The sequence below is a fragment of the Cucumis melo genome, chromosome 8, assembly GCF_025177605.1.
Source record: "Cucumis melo cultivar AY chromosome 8, USDA_Cmelo_AY_1.0, whole genome shotgun sequence".
In the NCBI taxonomy this organism is placed as follows: Eukaryota; Viridiplantae; Streptophyta; class Magnoliopsida; order Cucurbitales; family Cucurbitaceae; genus Cucumis; species Cucumis melo.
This window is the reverse complement of record NC_066864.1, coordinates 20,786,748-20,812,813: the sequence shown is the minus strand read 5'-3', so window position 1 is coordinate 20,812,813 and position 26,066 is coordinate 20,786,748. Positions and strand designations below refer to the sequence as shown.

At 37.1% G+C, this 26,066-nt stretch overlaps 1 protein-coding gene across 2 annotated transcripts; it reads left to right on the top strand.

Annotated features, from left to right (window-relative positions):
• Positions 1 to 752: 752 nt before the first annotated feature.
• Positions 753 to 25,728, top strand: LOC103486099 (splicing factor U2AF-associated protein 2). Of its 2 annotated transcripts, XM_008443941.3 has the most exons (14): positions 753 to 977; positions 1,746 to 1,856; positions 2,170 to 2,304; positions 2,388 to 2,614; positions 17,243 to 17,488; positions 17,606 to 17,698; positions 17,782 to 17,820; positions 19,749 to 19,838; positions 19,942 to 20,044; positions 20,191 to 20,271; positions 20,896 to 20,972; positions 22,218 to 22,298; positions 24,513 to 24,604; positions 25,344 to 25,728. In XM_008443941.3, the coding sequence occupies exons 2-14, from the start codon at positions 1,748 to 1,750 to the stop codon at positions 25,465 to 25,467; spliced, it is 1,497 nt and encodes a 498-aa protein (XP_008442163.1). In that variant the 5' UTR covers positions 753 to 977; positions 1,746 to 1,747; the 3' UTR covers positions 25,468 to 25,728. The 2 variants fall into 2 exon arrangements, with proteins under 2 accessions (XP_008442163.1, XP_050945339.1); XM_051089382.1 differs by lacking the exon at positions 753 to 977 and having other exon boundaries at positions 2,079 to 2,304.
• The last annotated feature ends 338 nt before the right edge of the window (positions 25,729 to 26,066 follow it).

Genomic DNA, 26,066 nt, shown 5'->3' with positions numbered 1-26,066 from the left:
TTAAAATAAGTATCGTTATCTTCTTTATTTTAAAAATTTATGAAGATGAGATATATGATTGTAATTTTAAATTCACAACTAACACAAATCAAATCTTGCCTTACAAATTTAAAATTTAAAATGTGAACTAAATGTTAGAATGCTTTAAGAAAAGAATTTGTTTTTGTTTTTTTCCTAAATTCTTATGGTGCATAGTTATGGGGAAAAAGATTATAATAATCTAAGATTATGATAATACTAGTGTTATGATAATATGTATTTGGAGAAAAAGTTATTATTCGTAGTGTTATAGTAATATGTGTTTGGGGGGAAGGAATATAAAATGTAGTGTTATGATAGTATGTGTTTGGGGGGAGAAATTATGATAGTAGTGTTATAATAAATGTGTTTGGAGGAAGAGTTATGATTGTGGTAATGTAAAAAACAATAATAGAATTTGAATTGGATTATTTGAGTAGGGTAATGTAGAATTGTAAGGAAGGAAAGATAAGAAAATATAAGGTTATTTGGGGATTATGATAACCATAATCCCCATTTATCATAATCCTTAGGCCAAACAGGATTTGATCCAATTTCCTAATTCTTTTTCTCCTAAAACCCCACCCTAAACATAACCTTAAATTATTAAAATAATTTTGGGTTTTGGACCAACCAAAACAAAAGTAATTTTTTCCTATTGTTTTTCTACCCAAAAACTTCAATAAAATAAAATAAAAATGAAATCACTTTGTAAAATAAAATAAAAATGAAAGAAAACCTAAGCAGTTCCTGAAATAAAACAATTCCTTCGTCTGTGACGGCGCCACTTCGTCATTTCTCCATCTTCTTCTCGCCGTCTCCTCCTCCGTTTCAGCAACTCATTGTCGCCGCCCCTCTCCCCCGTTCACTGCCACCGCTGTCTTTCTTCGTTCGTGACGTTATAGCCTCCCTTTCCCTTACCGGTTCTGCACCCATTTTCTACTCCATTTTTGTTACGGGTATTCTCTCAATCTCCATCTATTATGTCTTCCTTCTCACTTGAAAAACACAAATTGCAACTTGTCTCATGAAAGAACGGAGGAGTTCTTTGATTATATACATAATAACAATAGCTACATAGCAACCATAAAAAACAGTGTTTACGGCAAATTAGTTTTTAATCAGTCATCCAATTCTCTTGTAATTCCTACCTTGATTGATTGACCCAACTACTTCAACTTTGTTTCTATTTGTATATTTGTCTATTATAATTGGGAGGATACAATATATTTTTTTTCTTTTAAAGTGGAAATTCTCTCCCTCAGTTGAACAATACAGTAAGTAATTATACCTTAAATTTATGGAAGTAAGAGCATGAATCCACAAGTCTTTCTGGTTGGAACGTGAGCCAATTGATGTGAGCGGGAAGTTCTAACCGTGTGGCCAGACGTAATTTTCAATTATTAAATAGGTGTAGACGTTCAATCCATTGGTAATGAAACGATCACCTGTGTTCTGTGAATGCGGATTATTTTTCTTCCGTATTTTGCCTTGTATACATTTCGTTCAACTCCTGTTCTACTAGCTCAAGCAATTCCGGTACTCTCATATGTGCGTACATATGTTTCTAGATATATGTATTATTCTGGTGAATTGTTTTTTGTTCCTGGTATTTCAAATTGCACGTTTAAATCCATTTTATTTTAAAGGATCAAATGTCCAAATTGTTGGTAGGATTGCTTTAGTGAAATGGGTTTGTGTGCTTATCTCTTTTTCTTTCTTTTTAGGCATGGATAACAATTCCGTTGGGAACTCAGAAATGGTGACTGAAGCTGGATGGTATATTCTTGGTGAAAATCAGCAACATGTTGGTCCATATGCATTTTCTGAATTGCGTGGTGAGTTATAACAACTGAACAAAACAGCTGTATATAGTAGCTGATTGATATTGTTTCAAGCATCGCTTGTAGTTTTTGTTATTCGTGGGGGGAAATAGACGAGTAACATATTGGAATTGGAATGTAAATTGGTACCTCGATTCATGACAACTCTTCCTTATATCTTGTAAACTGCCGGTTATTCCTCAAATTTACTTCCTATCTTTCTTTCTTGAATTTCAGTTGTACAAGTAAACAATAGCACGCAGTATCATGTTCAATTGGTATAAGAGCTATTGAATCATCTATTTAGTTATTTATTCGCCCTGGGCAGAGCATTTTCTAAATGGGTATCTCCTGGAGAGTACACTGGCCTGGTCTGAAGGACAAAGTGAATGGCAGCCATTATCGTCCATTCCTGGGTTGACAACAAAAGTATATGAACAAGACTCTAATTTGTCAACTGCAGGTGAACTCATGTTTGTATCTCATTAATTTTTTATGTGTAACTGGTCTAGTCAAATAATTGTGAATGCTCATCGACTGTTTTAGTCCCTGCCAACAACAATGAGGATGATGAGCTTGAGAAATATCAGAAAGAAGTTGGAGAAACAGAAGCCACAGCAGAAGTGTCTGGTCCTTCTGGCAGCAGGAATTTTGGTATGGTGGAAGGTGATCTTGAGAGACCTACTACACCACCAGAGGGTGAGGAGGAATTCACTGATGATGATGGGACTACATACAAGTGGGACAGGGTTCTTAGGGCTTGGGTACCTCAGGTATTATTTCTAGGAACCTTGTTCATCATGTAGGATTTGAATTTGCAGTGTCTTATGTTTAACTTAAAAGTCATAAAGTTTGAAACGGGAAATCAGTCATCATGGCACTATAGATCGAAGTCTTCTCTCTCGCCTTTCTATTTTTCTTTTATTTTTGTTTCTTTTATGCATGGAGAGTTACAGGGTGGAATGGTGAGAAATACAACCATAAACAGCAGTCTTTTCTTTTTTTTTTTTAAAAAAAGATATGGATCTCTTTATTAGTAAAATAATAAAGGCACAAAGTTTTATGTACATGGGGGTATACAAAGAGCAATAAAACTATAAGAACTAAGAATCAGTAGGCGGACCGAGACATCTAAACTAAGCGCCCCATAGCGCCCTCATCATGTCCAAGAAACTACTTAAACTTACTGAACAAGATACATCAAGGAACTCAAGCCCAAATCAAGCTGAGGGAGTACAAAAGTCTAGCACTAATAAGGGCAGAAAGTAGAAAAACTTATTACATAATACAGACTCTTTAGGACACTTAGAAAATGAAAGCCTGCCAATTTAATTGAATCTCTTGTGAGGAATAATCCGGGAAACCCTTGGATATGGAGCCCCATGATGAAGCGTTTAATCGAGCAAATTCAAAATGATCATTCCAGCTTGAGGCCTTATTGTGGGAAACACGTTGATTTCTTTCGAACCATAACTCTACAAGTAAAGCCTTGACTGGGCTGCACCATAAAATTAGAGTATTTTTCTTCATGGCTGGACCAGTCATAATTTGCAACACGTTGCCCCTTATGTTGTCATCTAAAGCCCAACATAGATTAAAAATTTGCTGCAGCCGGATCCAGCAATTTGTAGCATAAGGGCAGTCAAAGAAGATGTGCTGAAGGTCTTCCTGGTGATTAAAATAGAGAGGGCACATGTGGGGTGAAAGATAATGGAATGGGGGCCTTTTTTGCAATATGAAGCACAGTTTAAGCTTCCATGCAGCATGATCCACACAGACATATTGACTCTTTTTGGGCTTTTTGTTTTCCAAAGACTCCTTTGCAAAGTAATGTCAATGGGTGAAGTGGATAGGTGGTTGACCAATGATTTAACAGTGAAGGAGCCGCCTGGTTCTAGGGACCAAACTCTCTTGTTCAAGAAGGTGTTTATCGATATTCCATCCAAAGAAATCAACAAGGCTTGAAATTCAGGGACTTCCTCATCTTTCAATAATCTCCTGAAATATAGTGACCAAACAGCAGTTTTTCTTTTTTCTTTTATATTTACATTCCACATAACATCAGTTTTTTCTTTTCTTTCTTTCTTCTTTTTTTCCCTTGTAGTTTCTATTTCCTCTCTTCTTATGGATTCATGCACAATCGTGATCTTATTGTACTTTTGTAGTTTACAATCAATCAAAATTGTAATGAACAGGAATATTTGTGGCAGAAACTGGTCCTGAGTGTTTATGGGAAAGATGTTATAGGGTGGTAGGGGAGTAGGCAGTGCTAGGAGTTCTTGGGATGTGCATGTGTTTGGAATTGAGATGAGTTTTTGTTAAATTAGCGAAAAGTTACAAAGTATGACGCTCCCATTAGGAGAAAGTATATAAGTTAACCCTGGACAATTGGAGTATAGAAACCTCAAAATTATTTGAACATTCTAAGTAAAAAATAGTTCCCTATAATTAGGGGAACTTCTTATAGGCTTGTCTTCTTTAAAAAAAAAAAAAATATAATAAGGGGAACTTCTTATAGAATTGATCTGCAGTTACACCCAATATCATGAAAAACTAATGTTACTGAATAGTGAAAACGATGAACACCAGAAAGATGCTTCATATTTAGCTTCATATCTCTCTCAAGTCTCATCACATTTAGTGAATTGTTCTTGAAATGGTCTTTGATTTTGCATAAACTGTAATTCTGAAGTTGTCGCTTTGACTACGTTTAATCAAATCAATTTAACTTAGTATTTGAATTTGATTCCTCGAGTAAATAAGAGAAATAATAAAATAATTTGGTAGATAAGTGCTAGGCAATCTTATAGCTATTTCGGAAGTCTTGAATTCTTGAGCTCCTTAGAGTGGACATGACAACCTTAAATGGAATTTAGATGCCTTGGGAAAGTTTACCACGGAAGCTACCTTTTTGAATATTGCTAGAGAACCTGTTCCTTCGCTTTTTCTTTGGTGAGAATTGTTTGGAAGCTTAAAATTCCTAAAAAGGTGAGGGGTTTACTTTCATGGTACTCAAGAGAACAAACAAATATGAGCACTAAAACAGTTCAAGTGCAAAGAGATGAAAAGAAGTTGCTAAAAATGTGACATGACTATATTGAAGAATAGAAAAAATGCTCTCTCCCCTCTCCTCTCTTCTCCCATCCCCTCTCCTCTTTGACCTTTCATAATTGTCTCTCTACCATGAGCACCATCGGATTTTCCCCATCGGTGGCCTTCCCCACCCATTCCAACCACATTGATCAAAAGGTCTTCACTCTTAAATGTGATAAATCAACAAACAACCAAGCTATCATCATCACAGAATAGAGTAAATTATCCACACAGACTCTATTTATCTCGCAAAGCTTTGGATTGGCTAACCACATCTTTTAACTCTTTGTCTTGAGACCCTACAACCACAAGTTTTTCAAAAAACTGGTGGATGACAATGCCACTCTTTGGAAGGAAGAACTCCACAATAATAATGGCTATTTTTTCGAATTGACCCTCCTCTATCGCACTGGGCGTAATATCAAGCTTTTCATCCCAGTGAAGACCAAAAAGGGCTGGTTCTTCTTTTTCTCACTCTTATCTAATTATAAGACTGCCCCATCCTCCTCACAAACCCGACCTTCCACTACAAATCTATCTTGCAATCCACAAATCCTTCCTCAAAACACCCTCCCTAATCCTCTACACACAGGGACTCCTTACACCCAATCCACATTTCCTGGTTTGACATCTTGATTGGAATTCCATGGTGGTGGTTCAGTGACATAGCTTGAAACTTTCTAGGCAACTATTCTCTCGGAGCTGCAATTTGCCTTGGCAATATGTTGCATGATCAACCCCTTCCTTGATGACAAGGCGCTCCTTCATGTATATGACCCCCTAGTCGCAAAGATATAACATACGTCAATCACGTCAATCTTTACAACATAGGTCAACATCAAATCAAGCTTTTGGATGCCTCTCAAATAACATCCTGTTAGACCCCTTATTAAGCAAGTGTATAGTAGAAGGAAGAAATAGATTTTGTTAATAAAAAAGCACGTGGGATTTAAATAGGTCGGTGGGCGGGAAATTAGGTTAGATGACAGTTGTCTTTTGGGCGGGAATATTGTATAAAAGACAGTTGTCCTTTGGCTGGAAGTATTCAGTCATGTTTTGAGAGAAAAGACAGACATGTTTCTGTGTTCTTCTGGTAGAGAGAAGATCAGAAAGTTCATTGTAACCTAGGATTGTAATTTCATCAATCCTATTGATTGATCAGAAAGTAAATCAATAAAGATAGAATTTACTATTTCGATTTGGAGTTCCAACACATCCTTTCAACTTTCTTCTACTGCATCCAGATTAAATCAAACAATCACGGTTTCATTCCAAGTAAACTATCTTTACCATCGGAATTATGTGGTATGGAATGGACCGTTGATATTAAGGGTGTGTCCAATGGAAAAATAAGCAGGAAGTCTCTTGATGATACAGTTCAACTACCCTCCACCTCCACCTCCACCATCCAACCAGAAACATCTTACCTGCTGACCACGTTCATGAATTGACATGACATATTAAGGGCTTTGCAACAAGAAGTTTATGACTTTGGATCCATTAGTCCATTACAACTAAACAATGCCATGCTAACCATTGAAAATTTAGAACAAGGTAAGATATTATGCACTATCAAAGATTGTTCAAAGTTGGCCCTTACATGGTGAAATTTCAACCTTGGAACAATGAAGCTTTCCATAGAGAACAACAGGTGCCCTCCTATGGTGGATGGATCAAGATGAGAAATTTACCCATGGATGGTCCCTTGAATCCTTTGAACACATTGGTGATTAATGTGGTGGCTTCTTGGAAGTGACCAATAAGACTCTCTCTCGTATGGATATGATGGAGCTTGTATTAAAGTGAAGAAGAATATCTTCGGTTTCTTACCGGCCAATGCTCAATTGCTTTCGTCTTCGTTAGATTCGGTCACTGTGAACATTGACCTTTTCTTCGAAGGCCTTTTTCACGTTGGTTATTTGGTCGATAAACATGGATCTCCCCTTGTCGGGGTTTGAGATCAATCACATGAAGGACCCAACCAATGAAAGGTACACCTCCTTCTCACCTACGGAGGAAAAATCTAACAATGGTCTCTTGCCCAAATCATCTACATTACCCAATGGTTTTGAGTTTGTATCATTTGCATTACCCAATGGTTTTGAGCTTGTATCTGCATTACCCAATGGTTTTGAGCTTGTATCATCTACTGCCGTTGATTCATTTGCTTTGCCAAACGGTCTTGAGCATGCTCTTGACCTTCCTTTACCTACACTCGAGGCATTGAACAATGGGAAAGAGTTTAAGGAGGACAATCCTTCCTTTTCGTCTGACACACTCCACTAGATGACGAATGAACACGCCTCCCAAGTTGATAAATCTGACTTTGTCCAATGCTGCAAACTAATAGGTTGCCAACATCATTTGACCATCCATCACATACCCCATCGATAATCACATCAATACTTTTTGCCTCTTGCAAGTTATTATTATCATATTTGTGTCATTTTAGTCCACAAGTTATTATTATTATCATATTTGTGTTATTTTAGTCTACTCAACAAGTGTTCTATGCATGTCTAATTCGTTTGTTCCACTAACAAATGTTTGATACGTGTCCACCAAGTGTTGGAGTTTCCAAGTGTCCGACATGTGTTCGACACGAACAAGCTAGCCAAACTAAAGTGTCTGTGCTTCTTAGGTAATTGCTTTCCATTTGTGTTCATCCTTGATTATATCTTTCCTTGTAGAAACCCTTGGTTGTTGTTGCAATATATTATAGTAGAGTGCTGCCTTTGTTTTGTCATTGTTGGGATCTTGCTGAGTTTCAGGTTGAGCCTTAACAGATCCTCATTCCTATTCCTTCTCCTCCTTGTTGTGGATGTTATTAGCAAAATCATTAGCATGTGTGTCGAGGGAAATGTCTATGAGCTGCTTGAGGTGGGTGAGGATAGGGTAGGCCTTTCCCATCTTCAATTTGCTGGTGACACTCGTTTTCTATTTTGGAGAGGAGCAGCTGCTCTTGCCTTCTTTGAAGAGACGTTAGGGTTGAGAATTATAGAGGGTGGTTGAGAATATATTAGAGGGAAGCTTAGTCTTTCTTCTTTTTACCTTGGTTTAATCCGAAGTCTGCTTGATCAAATCAGTATTGAGTGGCATTTCTATATATTTCTTTTCCCTTTTCAGAGTCTCGTGTGAGCTGTGTATGAATCTAGAGATGTTCATGCACAATTTTCTTTGGAGTGGATAGAAGAAGCTAAAAGCAAGGGTTTGCATTTAATTAAATGGAAGGTTATCAAAAGACCGGTTTCTTTGGGGGGTCTTGAAATTGAGAATCTTAGGTTGTGAAACATGGCTTTGTTAGCCAAATGGCTGTGGTGTTTTTCACATAATCGTTACTAGTAAACATGGTTCCATTCTTTTGAGTGGTTGTCTAAGGGGGGTTAAGAGTACTTTTCTGCAAATATATTTTGAAAGAGCTCCCTTTTCCTCATTTGGTTTGTTGTGTGGTGTGTGAGGGGACTTGTACTTTTGAGAAGATTATTGGGTGAGGGAGAGACCTCTTTGTGCTATGTTTTCTTGTCTGTATCATCGTTGTCCCTAAAAAAATCATTTTGTGAGAGGCTTTTTCATGTGGTCAGAGAACTCTTGTTCCTTTTCATTTTGGTACCTTCACTCTCTTTTCAATAGGCAGGTGATTGAGGTGGCTGTTTTCTTTCTTTACTTAACGTTTACCCCTTCAGAAGAGTGAGGAGGGATGTTGGGGTTTTGAACCCCAATCCTTTGGAAGGATTTTTGTTAGGAGTGTGCAAGAGAACAATAAAAACCAATCTGATCAACTAAAATCAATCGAACTGAAGTTGGTTCGTTGATTTAAGAAGAAAAGAGGTCGAGTTCAGTTTTCTAAATTCTAAATTTAACTAGTCGGTCGGTTAGAGTGAAAAGATGGAAAAACTGATCGACCGACTGAACTTTACACATTCTTTAAATTTTTCTTAAAAAACCATGCAAGTCCTTTTGCAGCGTAATTAACGAAAGGATTTGACTTGTCATAAAACCATGTGCCAAAACTATGAGCTCCAATGGTTTTTAGATACACACTTTTTCATTTTAAATAGTAAAAAATCTTCATCTCTCTTCACATGTTCCCAAAATTATAATTTCTTTTTAATTTATCTCTCTTATTTTTACTCTCTTCATCGTCATCCTATTTGATTCCTCTCCTTTTTCCCCTTTTCTCTCTTCTCTCCCCTCCTCAACTGCTAGCCACCGCACTTCTCAATCTCTTTTTCCTTTATTTTTTTCTCCATTGCCTCTTCTTTCTCCCTTGTTTCTTTTTACTTTTCTTTTTTTTTTTAGTTTGCTAGGACACTGTTAGAACTCCAATTCTCACACTTATAAAAGAAAGGGCAAGAAGGGAAATTCACAGAATAATTCAATTAAAGAGCTGGTTGGAGAGGAAAGCACTTGAGGGCCCACTTTGTTTGTGGGTATAAGTAAGGAATGTTTTGGGATTGCTGTATTAGGTCTTTTTTGGCAAAAGCTGCTGTAGACTTTTGGGGAAAAGTTTCTTGCCTTCTCGAAGGAGCTGGGTTTAGCCTTTCTTTATACTGTATTGCATTTTCCTTTGTTCATCTTCTTTCCTTGTTGATCTGTGGAAATCTTGGTTGTTATATCAATATAGTATAACAGACTGCTGCCTCTGTTTTTGCCATTGTTGGGATTTTTCCGTGTTTCAAGTTGAAGAATCTTAACAAAATGGTATTGGAGCCTTAACATTCTGGGGAGAACACGATCCATGGCCTAGAAACAACTAGAAAAGAGAATGAAGTCCAGTGAAATGAGATTCTGGACTAAAGAAATAATACTTGGGCTGGAAAAAAGTGTGGATAAACTGGCAGAGGATATGAAAGAAAATACTGCTAGTCGAAGAAAGGAAGAATTGGGGACTTATGATGCCTCGGTGCTCAAAATGAAAGAAAAAATGGAGGAGGAGACGAAATCAGGTCCGGTAAATGAACAAGGGTGGACGGACAAGAGAAAATATAAGAGGTTTGAAATGCTGATATTAATGACTTAGCAGATATCGAAAAGGTAAAGGTGGCAGTGGTTAGTTTTGCTCAAGGTGAAGTAAATTGGTTTGATGGAGCAACAATCGGAAGAAAGTAACATTGTGGGAGGATTTGGAAAGGAGAATGTTCGATCATTTTCAACCCACTGGCGAAGGGAGCCTTGGAGCTTGGTCAATCAAAATCAAACAAGATGAAACGTACACAAATTACATGGAAAATTTTTTGAACTATTCTGCACCCCTACCGGAGATGGCGAAGAGCGTTCTAATGGATGAATCCGATGGGATTAGAGTCGAAGTTACAAGTGGAAGTGATAAGTCGTCATCCGCAGAACTTGGAAGAATGTATGAAAAAGGCCCAACTCTTTGAAATTGGCCTTGAGTGAATGGGGAACCCATGGGCTGGGTAAGAAAGAAGCCCAAATCACCAAAACCCATCAACAACCCATCATTTGAACACGAAAAGGGGCGGCCAGAAAGGAAATGAGGCCCAGATGCGCCAAATTACAATACCTCTTTGGGGAAACTACGCAAAAAAGGAGCTGCAGTCAAGAGGTTGTCTGACAATGAGTTCCAAGCACGTCTTGATAAGGGTTTGTGTTTTCTGTGTAACGAAAAATACTCTTCAAATTTTAATCTATCTCCTATAAAGATTTCAGACTTGGGCATTAATCTTGTGTGAGGTACTCTACATTCAGCATCAAATATTACAAATTCTGGAAAAGAAAAATTAGATGAAGTTTCCATAATCAGTACCAGCAGTGAAGAATTAGAACTGTTTAATTTAGAGGAGAGAGACAACACGTTGGCTGAATTCGAGGCAAATAATCTGGATGATGCATTGGGTCTAGATCTTCCTAAGTTGTTTCTCACCCTTGAACCCAAGCTGTAAAATTTGGCAGAAAGCTTTCCTGCAGAATTAGTCCCTTTCGTTGCTGTTTGTGGAATTGATCTTATCTTAGGAAAATCTGAATAAGCGAAACATGAAAGTCATATTGTGTTGAACACTAGAGGCATCCTAAATAAATCAAAACAATTAGCCTTGAAAGAAGTACTGAAGTTGACTTATCCAGATGTTCTAATTTAGGAGACAAAACAAGAGACTATTGACAACTCCTTAATTAAGGTTCTATGGAGTTCGAAGGACATTGGCTGGAGTTATATTGAATCAAACGGTAGATCTGGAGGAATGTTGACTAGGTGGGATGAAAGTAAATATCTGTCTGAAATCATTGAAGGAAGATATGTTCTCTTGTTTAAATGCAATACTGTTTACAAGAAGCCTTGTTACGAATGATGCAGCAGAGTTGGTGCTTTGTCGGAAACAATTCGTGCTGAGGTTCAAGATTTTGTTCAAAACACATTGGCCACCATGTTACAAACTACCTCCGGAAGAAGAAAGAAATTTTAAGGATTCTTTCTGTTATGCGATCCTTGTCAGCTGATTGGATGGCAAATAGAAGCAAATCTGATTTTGAAGCACATATACAAAGAATTGAAGAGAGTAAATTAATTTTTTTTTCCACGGCCAGTTGCACCTACAGCTACCCAGCTATTAAAATACATGAGGACTTGGACCAAAATCAATATGGCTGATTATTAAAGATTGCTAAAGAAATTAATCCAGTTGTTGTACTAATTCAAGAATCTAGAAGAGACAGCTTTGATAAAGCATTCGTAAAAAGCATCTAGAGCTCAAAAGATCTTGGCTGGACTTTTGCTGGAAGCCTTAAAGAGTTTCGGGGTACATGCTTACAAGGTGGGATGAAGGTTATTTTTCAGTCTGACATTGCTAAAGCAGATTTCTCTTTGACAACTGGAGTAATGTGTTGAAGGCAGTGCTGGCAAGATTTTGTGGATTAGTAGTTTGCTTCGAGTTCCTCTAGGCATTGGGGTATTAGCAAGACAGTTTTGTCGCAGCTGGTTACATCTTTTTAGTTGTCTCCTTTCTTTTCATCTTGAAGAGATTTGGGTGTGCAAGATTTTAATTTTGAGTGGGCTAATTTTGAGAGAGTTTAAGTTTTGCTTTGTATTTAGCTTTCTACTAATGTATTTTCTTTGAGTGGCTTTGATCAGCTTGTTATTTTTTGCTCGGGTTCATTTTTAGAATTCCATCATTTTTATGTTACCCGAGTACAGTCTTTGTTTAAGTTTTAGTTTGTATTTTCCCTTTGTTCTTTTTGCTCTTAGTATAATTCTCTTGTACTTTGAGCTTTAGTCTCATTATCAATAATAAAGAGGCATGTTTTCGTTTAAAAAAGAGAACTGGGAATTTGCTTTTCATCATGAACTAAGAAGGGGAATTCAGAGAAGTGGTAGAGATAGAAGCTACGAAGGCCAAAACAGTGGAATTAAAACTAATGGAAGTCATGGAAGGAACGGAAATTGCCTGCACCATTTACAGATTCTAGAAAAATGAACCATAAAGTTGAGGGGTCAGATCAATGGGTGAGAAGTGATCTTACTAATTGATAGTGGAGCAACCCATAATTTTGTACTTCAGAAAATAGTCGATGAACTTAACCTACTAGTCATAGACGGAGCGAGATTTGGGGTGACTATAGGAGACAAATCAACAGTCGAAGGACAAGGAATATGCAAAAGGGTAAAGTGAGGCTTCCCAAATCGATCATCCAGGCTGACTTTTTAGTAATTAATTTGTGAAAAATGGATGTCATATTAGAAATATTGTGGTTGTGTTCCGTTGGACTTATGGGGTGCATTGGCCGATGAAGTCCATAGCGTTTATGATGGGGAACAAACCAATTATTCTCAAGGGAGATCCGGCTTTGACCACTGCAGAATGCTCAAGAGAGGGGAGATGAAGAACTGCTAATGATCCAAGCTCTACTAAAACAATATGAAGATATCTTTGCACCACCCAGAAAGCTACCTCCAAAAAGAGCAATATATCATCGAATTTTGACGATGGAGGGACAGAAGCCTATATATGTGGGACCCTATAAATATGGTTATTTACAAAATGAAGGGATAAAGAAGCTGTAGAAATGATGCAAGCTGGAATAATTAGGCCAAGTAGAAGTCCATACTCGAGTTCGGTGCTGTTAGTTAAGAAAAAGGATGGAGGGTGGCTTTTTTTGTGGACTACTGCAATTTGAATCAAGTAACAGTGGCAGATAATTTCTCTATTTCTGTGATTCAAAATTACTTGATTAACTACATGGAGCATCCGTTTTTTTCAAACTTGACATCAGATTTGGGTATTATCAGATTAGAATGAGGGAAGAAGACATCGAAGAAACAACATTTCAGACTCATGAGGGCGAGTATGAAGTCCTGGTTATGCTATTTGGCTAACTAATGCACCATTCACATTTCAATCACTCATGAATCAAGTGTTTCGGCCGTTTCTTCGTTGATTCATGTTGGTATTTTTTGATGACATACTAGTCTATAGTACGAATATTACAGTGCACGAGAGGCATTTGGAGTGGTATTTAACATATTGAGAGATAACGAACTATATGCCAAACCAAAGAAGTGTGTTATTGGCCATTCGAGAATAAAGTATTTGGGGCATTGGATTTCGAGCTAGGGGTGGAAACTGGTGAGGAAAAAGTAAAAGCACTAGTGAATTGGCCATAACCTAAAGGATGTATCTGAACTTAGAGGATTCCTAGAACTGATGGGGTATTAAAAAAGATTTGTTAGAAAATACGGAGACATTGCAGCATCCCTCACCAAGCTACTACAGGAAAATGCTTCTAGTTGGAGTGAGGAAGCAACTACAGCATTTGAAGAACTCAAACAAGCCATGGTTTTAGTACTAGTGTTGGCTCTCCCTAACTTCACACTACCCTTTGTTATTGGGAACTGATGCTTTTGGGTTCAATTTGGGAGTTGTCTTGTCTTAGAATTTAAGATCGATTGCTTATTTTAGTAAGAGACTATCACTCTGGGCCCAAACCAAGTCGATTTTATGAGAGGGAGCTAGTGGCTGATTATTGCTAGGGAGGAAGTTTACTATTATTTTAGATCAAAAGGCCCTTAAATTCTTGATTGAGCAAAAGAGGTACAACTCCAATTTCAGAGATGGTTGATGAAGCTTTTGGGATACGATTTCGAGATTTTGTATCAACCAAGCCTCTAAAATAAAGTGCAGATGCTTTATCTCGAGTCAGCCATCCATCAATACTGCTAGTGATGACCGCACTTGGGATAGTGGATGTGGAAGTAGTGGCAAAAGGGGTTAAGGAGGATGGAGAACTACAAAAGATTATAGCTCTGTTGAAAACAAATCCAGAAGGAAAGTCGAGATATCAGTTGGTTAATGAACAATTATTGTATAAAGAAAGATTAGTCATACCATGCACTTCATCCCTCATACCCTCCTTATTGTGCACTTTTCATGACTCCATACTAGAAGGATACTTTGGGTTCTTAAGAACTTACAAGCGAATGAATGGAGAGCTTCATTGGGTGGGATGAAAACTGATGTGAAAAATATGTTGAAAAATGTGAAGTTTGCCAGCAGAATAAATCTGAGTCTCTTTCTCCGATTGGATTACTACAACCTTTGCCTTTGCTTGAGTTGATTTTGAAAGATGGGACAATGGACTTCATCGAAGGGTTATCAAAAGTGGGAGGTTATGATTCTATCATGGTTGTGGTGGATCGTTTGAGAAAACTTTGGCTATTTCATTGTTCTCAACCATCGCTTTACAACAAGCATGTGGCTGATGTGTTCAGTGAAAGGGTAGTGAGTAAACAAGGAATTCCAAAATCTATCATCATTGACCGTGATAATATTATCTTAAGTAACTTCTAGAAAGAGTTCTTTATAGCCATGGGAACTATCTTAAAAAGTACAACTTTCCATCCTCAAATCGATGGGCAAACGGAGAGAGTAAATTGGTGCTTAGAGACATTCTTGAGATACTTTTGCAATGAATAGCCGGCTAAATGGAACAAGTGCATCCCATGGGTAGAATTGTGGTACAATATGAGATTCCATGCTTCCTAAAAAATAACACCATATCAAGCTGTGTATGGTAGGCCACCACTTTCCCTAATTTCGTAGGGAGAAAGGAAGACAATAAACAACAGTGCTGACCAGCTATCGAGAGAGAGATTTGATAATTAATGCCTTGAAGGAGAATGTAGTGATTGCCCAAAATTGGAGGAAAAAACAAGCGGAATTACCACAGAGAGTTAAACTTCCAAGCGGGAGATGGGGTGTAACTGAAGTTGAGACTGTATCGGTAACGATCCTTAGCTAGAAAAAGAAGTAAGAAACTTTCATCAAAGTTTTATGGTCCCTATAGAATTATGGAAAGGATAGAAGAAGTGGCTTATCGCCTTGAGTTACCTCCAGAGGCGATCATCCGCAATGTATTTCATGTGTCACATCTGAAACTGAAATTGGGACATAGTCAGTGTGTCTAGCAAATGAGTGCTTGGTGAAATGGAAAGCGCTACCAGACAGCCTCTGTGTACCTAATGATTCAACAATTTCCTTATTTCCTTCTTTCCACCTTGAGGTCAAGATGCGGTTCGAGCTGAGCAGTAATGTTAGCTCTCGAATCCTTCACACTTGTAAAAGAAAATGAAAGAAGGGAAATTCACAAAATAATTCAATTGGAGAGCTGATTGAAGAGGAAAGAAGCACTTGAGGGCTCACTTTGTGGGTATAAATAGAGAATGTTTTGGGATTGCTGTATTAGGTCTTTTTTGGTAAAAGCTCCTATAGGCTTTTGGGGAGCTCGAAGGAGTTGGGTTTAGCCTTTCTTTATTTTGTATTGCATTTTCCTCTGTTCATCTTGTTTCATTATTGGTCTGTTGAACTCTTGGTTGTTATATCAATATACTATAACAGAGTGCTGCCTTTGTTTTTGGCATTTTGTCATTGTTAGGGATTTTTTTGTGTTTTAGGTTAAAGAATCTCAACAGACACAAACCAGCCAAACTGGCTGACCAATCTCATTAATGGTCAGTCAGTGCCACCTATCTCCCAAAAATAAGTCGAGACCACCAATCTACGGAAGCCGACATTGATGGTCGGCATCGGTTTAAGCTCAAAATGACTTCGACCAATCGATGATGACCCTTAGTTTTCGTGCAAGTCCTTATTTCAATGTCTGGTTTTTGTTTTTTGAAAAGGAGACAGCCTCTTTATTAATATTAATATCATAATAATGAGATAAAGGCTCATAGTACAAAAGAATTATACAATGAGCACATAACCATGGATCAGGAGGTGCACCTGGACATCGCAACTAGGTTGACACTCCCATAGCACTCTTATCATATCCAACCAACCTAAAATCCATAACAAAGGAGTAATGTCCAAAGTTAAAACAAAAACAAAGGAGTATTTCAATTTCTTGTTGATCTTCTCTCTTAGTAGCGTCTGTGTTTACCTAGGAAGGTGAGGTGTTTTACCTAACAAGTTCTTCATGACTGTTCTAATATTTCGATTCGACTTGCAAGAAAGTTGACTTCACTTGTGTTGCCTTTTTGTTGTATTCTTTTTCGGAAGGTGACTGCTAGAGTGTGTGCCATTTTGTGGGTCTTGTAGGGCAAGCTGAGTAGTTGGGTGTTTAGAGGGGTGGAAAGGGACCCTAGGGATATTTGGTCCCTTATTACCTTCCATGTTTCCCTTTAGGCTTTAATTTCAAAGACCTTTTGTAATCATTCAATTGACACTATTTTGTATGGTCGGCGCTCCTTTCTTTAGAGAGATTCTTCTTTCTGTGGGCTTGGCTTTTTGTTGGACCTTGTGTTCTTTCATTTTTTTCTCTACAAAAGTTCTTATTCCTAAAACAAAACCTTTTTTTAATGAGATATGAAACTCTTCATCTAGTAAATGAAAAGAGACTCATGTGGAAGGATACAAACCCCCCACAAAGTGGGACGAAAGCAATAAAAGATCACACTGAATCATAGGAAAGCATAAACATAAAAGACTTCGACGGACAGATAAAAGTATGATTAAGGAAACAAACCCAACAGAATTCCGTAGTTTGGAGTGCGAAACTTGGACTTGTGAGAAAAACAATAAAAGAACAGCAACAAAATCATAAGAAAGCATAAACATAAAAAACTATGAAGGAAAGATAAAGCCACGATTAAGGAAACCTAACAGAAACTTGTAGGCAGGAGTGCAAAACTTGTGTAGTCTATTTGGTTTCTGTAAAACAGTTAGTTTGAGAACATGAACTTCATCTAGCTCTGACTTTTGAATAATTTTGAATGATCTATCCATTTATTTGTTCAATGCTTGAGTAGTATCAATTATCAAACTGATATAATTTTTAATGACCTGACTTTGTAACAGGATGATGCATTTTTTAAACACGAACAATATCGGCCTGAAGATATGACTTTCATGCAAGAGGAAGAAGTATTTCCACAACTTGAAGCAGATGCTCCATGCACCTCCATCAAGGAAGAAGGTGATTCTGTTCCTTCCACCTCCGTTGAGGCAGATCATGTCACAAAAGAAACTAACGGAAAAAGTGAGGAGATTGAAACCAAAAAGAATGTGAAGAGAAAATTGTCTGGCAATCAAGTTGAAAAAAAGGTTTTCCCTTGCATTGTATCAATAATTTATTTGAGAGTTGACGAGGGGCCATTTTAAATAAATTATTTGCAATTCTAACTTTATTTTTTTTTTCTGCTTAATGAATGTCTTCTGCAGGAAGCAAATAAAGGTCCTGATGGTTGGTTTGAACTAAAAATAAATACACACGTTTATGTAACAGGGTTGCCAGAGGATGTTACTATAGATGAAGTATGTTTTAGGAGTGTACTAGTAGTTGCATCTTCGAGCTTTGTTTTCATAGGATGATGTCACTTTTTGTTACTATTTTGCAGGTTGTGGAAGTTTTTTCGAAGTGTGGAATAATAAAGGAGGTATTTACAGTATGACATGCTATGCTAACATGAGCGGATAAATTTGTATAGTGTCCTGGTTGTGTTGACTCCATATTTGATACATATTTTCTTTTAGTGAAAAGATCAATTCTGGCCCTGAGCTAGTCCAGTTTTATCAATTTTGACCCTAAACACACACACACACACACACACAAAAAAGAAAGAAAAAAACTTGTTACCACCGCACACTTAGCTTCTACTCATCATCATAGTTATTGCCAAGTATCTAATAATTACCTATGTTGACCTATAAGCCTGAAGACTGAAAAAATGTCTTGGATTAACAGAGGACTATTTTTCCAAAGAGATGAAAATCGTATCATTGGCTTCATAAACTAAAGATAAGACTGTTAACCTATTCTGCTCACCTAAATTCCCTCCAGAATGTTACTCTATACCTCTCAACACCATTCTTCTCAAAATGTTCCCTTCGATCCCCCAGTGGCATGAATGCCATATCAGGGCTTACCATTGTCTCAAGCACCTAGCTTTTATTGATCAATGGTGATCTCTGTCTCAATCTCCTGCCACTGCATTACATTGAAACATCAAACCTACACTAACCATTTAAATGGATTGTTACACTGATCAACAAAAGGTTGAGAATAATAATAATCTTCATCTTCTTTCCAAGAGCCATATGGTCTTTCTAAAGGTACAATTAAGGACAGCTACAAACTAGGAACAAAATCTAAATAATAACCAAATACCTAAAAGATCCAAATACAAAAGATATTCCTAAATATGAACAAATCAATTTTACAATGTTAAATTAATAAAAGTTCTATATCACCCTTTTTTACCCAGACCAATTCAATTTTTTAAGAGAGAATTCAGAAGTCTTTTATCGAAGCATTCCACAATAAATTCAAGAAGCCAAATTAAAAAAAAAAGTCTCAAAATTGTGTCTGTGTGTCCCTTTTCCATATCGCTGCCACAATCTAATGACTTGGAATTGAACCAATCAAGCTTCTTGTCCTGATCATAAGTGGGTCCGGAGTGTTGATAGAGTCAAATCGCAAGGATCATACAAATATATTGACCCGAACCACTTTGAATGGGTTGGCTACAGGCCATAGCTATGACATTATGCGTGTGTAGATGCTTGAAATCGTAGAGGTTGAAACTAAAACTATCCCATGCTCCCACAGTTCCACATTAATTGAAGTCCCAAAACTAAATTTCTTGTTTCAGGAACAACCCAGAAATGATTCAATGTAGTTCTACCTTTTCTATTCAATCTTGATTCTTTGAGAGGTTTCATACATTTTTTAGATCTTAACTACCAGTCTTCGTTGTTTAAGAAGTTTCCATTCTTACACTAGGTTTCTTGTGTCACCCATCTTATAACACAAAAGTATGAAGAGGCATGGACTCGTCTTCTCAATTTAATTTTTAGAATATTACAAAGTTTATATATGGTCATTGGTCAGGGACTGGGTGTTTATCCTTCATCATGACTCATCCCTATGGCGTTTCTACTGGTATCTATAGTATTTCTAAATACACAGAATTCTTCTTATTTTCTATTCTGATACACAACCCTCAATTTAAAGAGGGGAAAAAAATTATACAAGGAAAAATGAATAACGGTCATAAAGAAAAAATAAGGAAAACTTTTTACAGAAAAGGTAAAATTGGAAAAAGTAAAAATTACTGAATTTAATGGGAGAATATATCGTATATTCTACGGTATCTTCACGTCTATATATATCAGTATTAGATCATTCAAATTATGAAATGGTGTTTGAAAAAGATTTGAGTTGCACTGGTTAGCAAAGATTCTTTATAACTTCAGTGCGAGTGGTGTATGCTATTGATTGAAACATGTCTTGTATTTTGAATAAATGGTTCTCTTACAAATGTGTTCTGTTCTTCTGAACAATGGTTGTTTATTTATTTTTCAGGATCCTGAAACCAAAAAACCTCGTGTTAAGTTGTATGTTGATAGGGAGACGGGGAAGAAGAAAGGCGATGCTTTAGTCTCCTATATGAAGGTAATTTTGTCATGCTTTAGTCTCATATTTCCTGTCCTTGTATAGGTTCTAAGTGATATTATCTTTTGGACTCAAATGGTATTCTCTGTGTTATCTTGCATAGGAACCTTCTGTTGCGCTGGCTATGCAAATTTTGGATGGCACACCTCTTCGTCCAGGTGGAAAAATGCTAATGTCTGTTACTCAAGCTAAGTTTGAACAAAAAGGTGTTGTTTACTCCCTAACTATTCATTTCTTAACATCTCGCACATTCTTTTTCTTTACTTACTAGAATTCTTTGGCCTTCAATGTTGTGACAACCAAGCGCCTTGTTATTAACCTTTTATTTTATTTGATGAACTTCTACAAGCAGGGGATAAATTTGTATCCAAAAAAGTAGACAACAAGAAGAAAAAGAAGCTTAAAAAGGTTGAAGATAAGATACTTGGCTGGGGTATGTGTTTAGTTCCATCTTTCACTTTTTTCTATTGTTGAACATGAAAAGAACATTCTATATTTGGATTATCTATATTGTTATTCTTACTTTTATAATATTACTTTTTTATTCATCGCATGCAAGTTAGGCTATCAGTGTTACTTTTCTGTTCAGTTAGTGTTGCGCTAGATACGTCAGATTCTAAACAGCTTGATCACTTTACTTTAATAATTGAGAGCTGGGGTTTGAATCCTTGGATATTGATCTACATGTGTTCGGATAGGATCCATGCTTTAATGATAAGCCTCATGAGAAGGTATGAGATAATTAGTCAGGACTTTAGGAGACCACTGTTAGAATTCGGAGAATGGATGAATTATATCCTTTGTTCAAAATGGGTGTAAAAGGAACGGGATTGAATAAGAAAAGTTAGGTACAAATTGAGAATGGATTCATCACCATTTGACCCAGTACAGAAGAATTTTCCTAAGTCATCCCTGCCCCCCTGGCTCAGCTTCTCCTCCTTTCCTTCTAATCATTTGTTGGGGAATGGTTTCTCATAATAACGTCTGTTGGGAATAATTTCCCTTTTTACCTCTCTGGAATAAATTTTGCCTTTTTTTTCCTTCTTATTTTATGTAGGTGGCCGAGATGATGCAAAAGTTTCAATTCCTGCAACTGTTATTCTCCGTTTTATGTTCACACCTGCTGAAATGAGGGTTAGTTCTATAACCTTTTCTGTATTCTCCCAGTCATTAAATTCTAACAAGTGATAAGATAACAATAGATGTATGTTATTTTATTCATTTCTATTGGAAATAAGGAGCTTTGTTGATAGTTTATAGCCCTGTATTTTACTTTGCCGTAAATTTTTTTCAAGGCTTGCTAAAACCTATGAAATTGTTTTCTTTTGTAACTTTCGTTGTGTGTGAAAATAATAAAAGAGACTCTCTATCGTTGTTTTTTCTCCTCGGTTTAGGGTTTTTCATGTAAACCTTGTGTTCTCTTTTCTACTGTTTAACATGGTATTAGAGCGTGGTGATGAAACCCTAGCAGCCATTGGCAAAAACCAACTAGTGCAAGATGACCTTAGTTTTGCACTAGTCTTGCTTTAGCCTCCGTTGTTGCCAGAACCACCGTTGTTGGAGCTGTTGATTTTTCCACTGCCATCACTGCCATCACTGCCACTGCTTTCTAAGCCGCCATTGATCACCATCTTCACTCCTTGCATATCTGTCCAATCTAGCATTACCACAACCCTTTGTCCTAATTTTTTATTCTTTTATTTAGGCTCATGTTGCCTATAAATTTTCCACCGTTGTACCTTTATGAATCATTAGAAAATAATAAGATTTTCAGCACTGAACACCGTGATTTTCCCATCTTTTTACCTCTATGAAGCATTAGAAAATAATAAGATCTTCAGCACTGAACACCGTGATTTTTCTCCCTGTACTAGGGTTTCGACACTTGCCTAATGCCATTTGTCAGAGAAAAAAAAACAACACTGAACTAGAGAGGCAGTTTATATACTAGGACTTTCAACACATGCAAAACTAAAGCAGTATGAAGGCAGTTTAAAGGAAATAAAGTTACCAACTGGTAACTCTAAAAAATTTACAGCAAGAAAAGAAACATAACACTATGAAAGAATAAACTACAGAAAAAAGCTCCCAAAGAAATACAAAAAAATTTAACATTGTGTAAACTAAGAACCAAATGGAAACTAAAACTAAAACCATGACATATTTCTTATAATTCTAACACTTAACCTGATATAATTATTACCCAGTTTTATCGGTTAATTGTTTTGTATAATTTCCAAGTTAAATAGTTTCTAATTTGACTGAATATATTTGAACAGAAGTTAAGGGTAAAAACCTTGTAATATAATGTTATTATTGATGAAACAATTGGCTTTTGTTTTGCATTTTGAATGACAAGTGGAACGTTGTATTTTTTAGGCTGATGAGAATTTAGCTTCAGAAATCGAAACAGATGTCAAGGAGGAAAGCACAAAATTTGGTCCTGTGGATTCAGTTAAGGTAATTAAACTTTTTTCCGCTTTCCAAGTTTTGGTCTTTCTGTTAACAAATTACTATTCTTCTGAAAAGCAAAATGCTATAAAGATAATGTGACTCTTGCAGGGATTTTAGCATATTGAAAATAAAGTTGTGGCCAGGTTGTCAGTAACCTTAGTTCCTGAGCATTGGCATGCCAGCCATTGGCCGCCTGCTTTAGGGCAGCCTAGCTCTTAAAATCTAGAATTTTTCCCCCACTATAGTATAAAGTGTGCTATGGGGGATGTCCAAACACGCACACATTCTAGCATCTTCTCGAGTACAGTGAAGAGAGTGTGACTCTCCTATTGTACTTAAGTCTTGTATAGTGCTGAGTGGTTTTTATATCAAATAAAGTGATATTTCACCATCCTATTCTTCTCCTTCCTTAATTTTCTTAAAGTGATTGCCTTATCCAAACATTCCAATCTAGGGATTGTGCCTTGCCGCGAGAGACTTACCTGTGGAGTGTTTTCTTTGGGCCAAATAAGTTTGAAGGTTGGTCAAGGCTTGCCTTGACAATGCACAGGCCACAAGTGCCGGTTGCTTATCAACCAATGCACACTTTCGCAAACCTCTTGAGCTCGCTTGCCCTTCGGTTTCCGCACGCCCCACTTTGCTGCTCTACTTGCGACGAGAGGTATCAGTGCTCATGTTATAAAACTTTTATTCATTTGAGTGTCCTACTCACCTCACTGTTATAATGGCTAACACATTCATCCACGGTTCCTCGACTAGAGGAAAAATCACACACAACCGTGAAGAAGTGCTATATTTGGCAAGCCTCTCTACGGCTCGAACTATCTTCTTCACAGACTCTATAGCCTACCTTGTTAACGAATTTTAATTTGTTGATCCTCATTTCTTGGACCTAGGCTATATGATGACACTTATATGGCCAACCGCCAAAGAAGTAGTCCTATATGTGCATCTCTTCGGGGCGAAGAGATCTTGGACTATCACTTCTTCATAGTTGTGTGGTTCTTCCTCCATTCGAGTAATCGTGGACATGGTTATCTCGAATTTGTCAGCCATTGTAACAGCGAGGTGAGTAGGGCACTCAAATGAGTAAAATAGCTTTTATTAAACGTGGGGTTTGATACCACTTGACACGGGCGACGCAACAGAGTGGGGTGCACATGCTTGGGAGATTTGCGGAAGTGTCGTTGGTTGATGTGTGGATGACCCTCGTGGCTCGTGCAGGATCAAGGAAAGCCTTAATTGGCCTTCAAACTTAGCAAAAAGAAAACACTCTACAAGTAAGGTCCTCATGGCAAGGCACAATCCCTAGATTGGATTGTTCGATTAAGGCAATCACACTTTGAGAATTAAGGAAGGAGAAGAAGAGGATAGTGAAAATATCATTTTATTTGATATAAAAACCACTTAGCGCTATACAAGACTTAAAAGTACAATAGTAGAGCCACTCTCCTTGTGAAAATGCAAGAATGTGGGTGTGTTTGGACAATCCCTAAAGAAAACGGGGAAGATGCTAGATTTTAAGAGTTAGAGGGGTAAAAACCTCCCACTACCCATTTCTTGAGGGCCACTCGACATGTTCCCACTATTTTCATCCTTTTAGGAAGGGAACATGTCTCCTACTTCCTTAAATTTAGCACCTCCTCTCCATTTACTATTTCTAGACCTCACTTCCCTAAATTGTAGGTCCGCCTTCCATAATGGTTGAAGGGTCTAGGGAAGCTTCCAAACGTGCCTCATTCCTTGATGGCATTGGAATAGGATCCTCATCTTGCTTGGAAAATTCACGTCTGCCAACTTGAGCTCTGGGTGCATCATCTCCCTTGTGTATTCTCCATGGCTTGAATGCTTGGCGTGTGTGTCCGGTGTCAGCACGATCGCATGGTGTGTGCACGTGTGCCCAACATTGCCCATCATGTGCAGTGTTGTGCCCCTCTTGGGGCCTTGCTTGTGCTTGCATGAGGGCCCTGCCTATGGGCCTTGTGCGTCAATGCTTTCGGATCCCTGACGGGTGTGTGCTATGCCATGTGTGCACGTTTTTCGTGCGGCTCTTGTGCCTACATGTGCCTTGTCCTCGGGACAGGGTGTGGGCTTCCTACTCACTGCACGCAGATGCGTGTTAACCCTCCTTTTAGTACACGTGGCCTCTTAGGTTTAAGGTACAATAGTTCTTTGTGGATAATATTTGGTTTTTTTCCCTTTTGTTTTGGTTGGATACAGGTTTGTGAAAACCATCCACAAGGTGTGGTTCTAATAAGATTCAAGGATAGAAGGGATGCGCAGAAATGTATAGAGTTGATGAATGGCAGATGGTAATACATTTTGCTGTTTCTTTAATTTCCTTTTTCAAAAGCTAATTGTTTTTGGTTAAAATCTCTTTCTTTTTTCCATACCAATAAAAGCTTAATATCTTGGTTTTTAAACTCTAATTGCCAATGATTTTGTTTTTAGTTTATGTTTTTGGAAACTCTGTTTCTTTCCTTTTTTTTTCTTTTTTTTTTTTAATAAAAAAAGATATATTGTTCAAGGATACATAAAGAGATTATAACTTCTTTACTTTAGTTCTCAGTCTCGAAGAAACGCTTGACCTCTGAACCAAATATCACAAAATCAAGATTTAAATTTTTTTTTCTTTTTTAATTAGTTTTTTTTAAGTTTTCAAATTTGGGTCAGATTTTGAAAGTTTAGGTAGTTGGAACCAAATAAAGAAATTCCTCGGTTTAGTAACATTTATAAACTCTATTTTATAAGCGAAAAACCAAATCCAAATGGTTATAAAATGTGCTGTAGTCCTTGATCTTTTGCGCTAAACATGTACTCAAGTGCTTGTTAATATGTCATTCCCAAATAATTTGTTTTGTAGAGTGGAGGATTGAAATGAATGTTTTCAATAATCTTAGGACAACAATTAAATAAGACTTGAGGAGTTTCATATCATATTGTACATTTTAGAAGTTTGTAAACTGAAACGAGAATGAAAAGTGAAATTGCTTTGATGGTGGAGAGGGAGTAACATTGTGAAGATGGCTGTATTAATAATGATTTGGACAGGTTTGGAGGAAGACAAATTCATGCAAGCGAGGACGATGGTTTAGTCAACCATGCTATGGTGAGGGATCTTGAAGCGGATGCTGCTCGCTTGGAGCAGTTTGGTTCTGAACTAGAGGCTGACTAACTCACTTCCTCTATTTGCCTCTAAAATACTCGATACTTAGTTAAATTTTTATAATTAAACACTACATGTCTGTATGAAAACACTTACCTTTTTGTACATTATTATACTCACATTAATATGCCCTTCCTAATGCTGCACCTATAACTCCTCACCTGCTGTAAAGGAAATTTTTTCCCCATGTAGATTTGTTTTCTATTTATCTATCTATTTATGAAATAGGGGGAAAAACAAGATTGTTCTTACCCTAACATTTAGGTTCAATTGTTGGTTGGGCTCTGCATTTCAATCAAGAATATAAACTGCACGTATCATAAACTAATGTGGAAAAATATATTGCAGAGTAATAGTAAGACAAAGTACAAATAGGGTGAAGTTCATGAGAAGTTAGAAAGTTGATTTTATAAAGAAGGCTAAATTATAGAGAAAAACTGACGATTCTTAGCTGTTTCATTATACTTATATTGTATGTGTGTTTATTATTATTACTAGTCTTTTTGAGACAATGTGTGTATATATATCTATATATATTCCTTCAATAGCTTAGCTTGATCGATGGTAAAAGTAGCAAGAATTAATGAAACACATTGAGGAGTAACCCC

Bases quoted from the DNA above. Each gene is read 5' to 3' on its own strand.
- LOC103486099 (XM_008443941.3), top strand. From the start codon at position 1,748: ATGGATAACAATTCCGTTGGGAACTCAGAAATGGTGACTGAAGCTGGA. The intron at 2,615-17,242 runs GTATTATTTCTA...ACTTTGTAACAG, and splicing joins TTAGGGCTTGGGTACCTCAG to GATGATGCATTTTTTAAACA. The intron at 20,973-22,217 runs GTTAGTTCTATA...TGTATTTTTTAG, and splicing joins TCACACCTGCTGAAATGAGG to GCTGATGAGAATTTAGCTTC.